The sequence below is a fragment of the Haplochromis burtoni genome, unplaced genomic scaffold (genome assembly GCF_018398535.1).
Source record: "Haplochromis burtoni strain Fernald_Lab_line unplaced genomic scaffold, NCSU_Asbu1 Contig_4357, whole genome shotgun sequence".
Lineage (NCBI taxonomy): Eukaryota > Metazoa > Chordata > Actinopteri > Cichliformes > Cichlidae > Haplochromis > Haplochromis burtoni.
The window spans coordinates 1-4,080 of NW_024586718.1; the positions used below are offsets into that span (position 1 = coordinate 1).

Here is a 4,080-nt window from a genome sequence, read left to right on the forward strand (position 1 = left end):
GTTATCCGTGTACTTTCGCTCCTCTTTCGCTAGCGCTTTGTTCGGCCCAGAAACATGGCGCCTCAACCAAAAATCCTGGCCACACCCCCTCTCGTGACATCACTCTCCAAAAGCCCTATTAGGCTAATCGTTGTGTCACTTCCGGTATTTCAGACAATCCCTTTCCATCAAGGATTTTTAATTTGTTGTGGTTTTTTAATTTATTGTGGATTTTTAATTTGTTGCGTTTTTTTTTTTATTTGTTGCGGATTTTTAATTTGTTGCCGTTTTTTAATTTGTTGTGGATTTTTAATTTGTTGCGTTTTTTAAATTTGTTGTGGTTTTTTCATTTGTTGCGGATTTTTAATTTGTTGCGTTTTTTTTTAAATTGTTGCGGATTTTTAATTTGTTGCCGTTTTTTAATTTGTTGTGGATTTTTAATTTGTTGCCGTTTTTTAATTTGTTGCGGATTTTTAATTTGTTGCCTTTTTTTAAATTTGTTGCGGATTTTTAATTTGTTGTGGTTTTTTAATTTGTTGCGGATTTTTAATTTCTTGTGCTTTGCACTTCCCAGCCACCGTAGGTATGTCATATATGGAGGTACCTTGCTAGCCAAGCTTAGCTGGTAACTTATGAACTCTGGCTAACTTTCTAGTCGAAGTCAGTTACAAAAACGCGGCATAAAAATTAAAGGGTGACATCATGATGGCTCTTTCCATCTTTTATGTACAGTGTATGATTTGTTGAACAAGGTCTGAGTTTTTAGCTCAGAGGGAATACTCCTGCCAGTGCAGAACTCCTTATTTGAAACTTTGACCTTGTTTAATATGAGCATCCACCACTTTAACAGTATACTGTATACATAGGAAAAATCATTAGAGGTCCCCTTGTAGAAAGCCATACTTGCAGATCTCCAGATTTCAGTCGTCCTGAATGGCCGCAAAAGTCTTCATGAGCTATGCTCCCCTCTAAAAGATATGTTACCTGAAAGACACATATAAACAGCATAATCACCCATTATCAGTATTTAGTCACAGTTAAAATTGAAAAAAGGCATGATTAGAGTTTTTCCCTTTTATGGCACCTTTACTAAACAGGTTTTGGCAAAATCCTTTATAAAACATAAAAAAAATTTTCATTAACTCTACCATTGATTTATTTGCTTCATTAACACAAAAAGGCTTGTTTTCACTTATTTTTAAGCAGGAACTTTTAAAAAATATGGACTTTTTTTCAGAGTGGTCAGAGTAGACAGGAAGAGAAGTACTGACAGTAAGGTCAAAAGCTCAAAGGTGAACATCTGTGTAGGAGAGGAACGCTTGGGCTCCCACAGTGAACTGCATGCGATCTGTCTCCACAGCTGTGTGATTTCAAAAGTCATGTAAGTGTGTACAAACACACCTGCTGAAAGGCATGCTGGGAGTGAAGCCTAGTCCTGTCCACCCACACCAGGAGATTTAAGTCGCATCTGCCAAATCAAATAAAGTTGGGGGAAGTCCGGCAATCTAAGGACAACGTCTGGGTTTTCAAGACTATGAAGACACAAGTCAAGCCTGCCACACTTCATTGATTCATAGCTATGGTAGCAGCTTTGCTGATGTTTTGTGTAAATTGTGATATCCATTCTAGAAAGAGCTTTGGCTACTTCATATTTAATTTGTGTGATCCATAAAACGATTAATGAGTAAAATGCAAAAGGTGAAGACAACATCACCTTTTAAAAAATAATTTGCTTTAAAAAAATCACATTTAGAGCTTCAAGCTTCTAAATGTGGATCACAAATTCAGTAAAAAAATATGCACAAATATTTGGCATTTATTTTAAAATAACCTCTCCCACAAAAGTCAAGTTGCTCCACTAATAGCTGGGGCATTTGGTCATTTCAAAATAGGGGATTTTTTTTTTCTTCATTTGATTCTTTGCACGTTTCCTTGCAAAGCATTCTGGGTAAAAGGTGAGTTTATGCAAACTTTACAGTGGCATGAAATATTAGTGTTTCTTCTACCTTGGACTTTATCTATGTTTTAAAAAGGTCAATCAACCTGAAATAATGTTTGTATAAATGAAGGTGGTACATTTATCTCCTGGGCCTTGTCCAGATGTCACCATCTAGTGACAAAAGGAGGAATTTCACCTGCTGGTGATGTACTAGTTAAACTGTGTGACAACGTTTAGTTGAAAGGCTGACAACTGCAGTACTTTCACGTTGTACATTCATACGCTGCTTTGCAACCTGTTGCAGTGTTGCAGATTTTGATTTTAAAAATGCAAATTTGAAATCTTTTCTTTTTTGTCTATTAAGTGTTGTAAAACACTGAAAGAATTCTCATAATTTTCTAAAGGAAAAATACAAAACTGATTGCTCCCCCCCCGCAAACAGAAAGACCAAATGCAGGAAGGAAGAGCAGCAAATTCCCAAACTTGAGAATCTGGAACTTGTAAATCTTTGGTCACACACTCACACAGCCTCACCGTCTCAAATCCTCTGTGAGGATGGTCTGGAAATCCCGCTGGCTTGCTCACTCTAAACTCATCCAGCATCAAAAAAGGATCCAGGTTCCTCAGCTGGAAATAAAATATGCAGCATATGTTTGAGGAGTGCTGTTGAGTGCATTTTCAGCAAGCAGCATGACAGCTGAAGAGTGTACCTCCTTTCTCCCAATGCTCCTGCGGACCCGAGCGCCGAGCCCCTCTTCCTGTTCCACACTCAGAACTGTCTTTTGTACTCTCCTCACATTCATCGTTCTGGGGAAGATTTCGGTAGTCACTACAACGTATACAACATATACATAAACATTCAAAACAATGATATAAACAATACATAACATACCTCAGCATTCACTAAAAAAAGGATAATAATAAGAAGAAAATCTTTATTTTACCCGTGACATGCCTTTTTTATTTGTTGATTCGCTACTTGTAATAACTTTTGTGAATATTTTTCATTTTATATCTATTACTCAGATTTCAACTCTCCATCTTTATCTATTAAAGCACTTCCTTACTCTTAAAATGCACCAGTGTAAGTTTCAGTTCACCTTTCTTTTCTAAAAAAAAAAATCTGTATTTATTGACTGTAGTGTCTCAAATGACTTAGAAGTCTCAAAGTAAAAAAACGTTTTTAATAGATTATTAATTATTTCATCCTGAAGAAAAAACCTCAACTCTGCTGTAGGCGACTATTCTGAAATAAAATACTGTAAAATACCAAGATATGACAAAATAGCCCCTATTTCATTCCCCGATTTTTAAACACTTGATTGGGCGAACTGGAGGATCTCAGCTGATCTGGCGCCACTGCGAAAAGCTCAGAGTCTGACGGCAGTGATCAGCTGATCGGTCAGCTGATCATCAGTTCTCGCTGTCGGCTCGGTCCTGTAACTTTCGCTGTATTCATTTGATACTTCTTCAGACCTTGTTAGGCCTACGCCGTCTCTTTTCGCTCCCGGCTCTGTTGTGTGATCACTTCCTGAAACGATGTCCGTTGATGATTTGAAGCCGATTTGCAGGCTGGTCTGGTGATCACGTGACCAGCAGTCCCTTGTTTTCTGTTCAGTGAACAACTTTAACCACACTGCGTCATTTTCTAGGAAATAAACGCGCACCGTACTGCATTACCTGCCATGAAAAACCCTTTCGGCAATGCTTAAATGCGACTGGAGAATGACGTTTACAGAAAAAAAGCATACCACGATAAAGAACAAGTCCGTTCTCACTCTGTGTAGAAGCACTAGCCGTCTACTTCTTTTTAGAGGCTATATCCAGCTCATACAAGCTTGTTAGCTTGTAGTTACACTCACCTGCCGGACAGGAGCGAGTTTTTTTCTGGAACTTCACCTGCTCAGATTGCAGCCTACTATAACAAGCCAGGGGCGGAAGCGGGTGTATGTTTGTGTTTTGGGCGGAGGGATGACTAATCATTTTTCAGCCTTATGATTAAATGCCGCAACGGTTGTGTCCCTAGGCGCAGGTATTTGCCCACTGCGGGCACACGGGGCGCGGTTTTCAACCTCTTTACCATACCATACCATACCACCTTTATTTATAAAGCACTTTAACATAAAACCAGAGTTCACAAAGTGCTGTACATGCTAAAAGCA

At 38.5% G+C, this 4,080-nt stretch overlaps 1 protein-coding gene across 1 annotated transcript; it reads right to left on the reverse strand.

The window, feature by feature from the left end:
* Positions 1-882: 882 nt before the first annotated feature.
* LOC102310267 (pirin) lies at positions 883-3,917 on the reverse strand (the record flags this gene model as incomplete). The annotated part of the gene is given in 4 exon segments (XM_005953433.3): positions 883-963; positions 2,453-2,545; positions 2,629-2,747; positions 3,781-3,917. Coding segments are annotated over 4 exon segments (414 nt in total), but the record flags the coding sequence as incomplete, so codon positions are not given.
* Between the last annotated feature and the right edge of the window lie 163 nt (positions 3,918-4,080).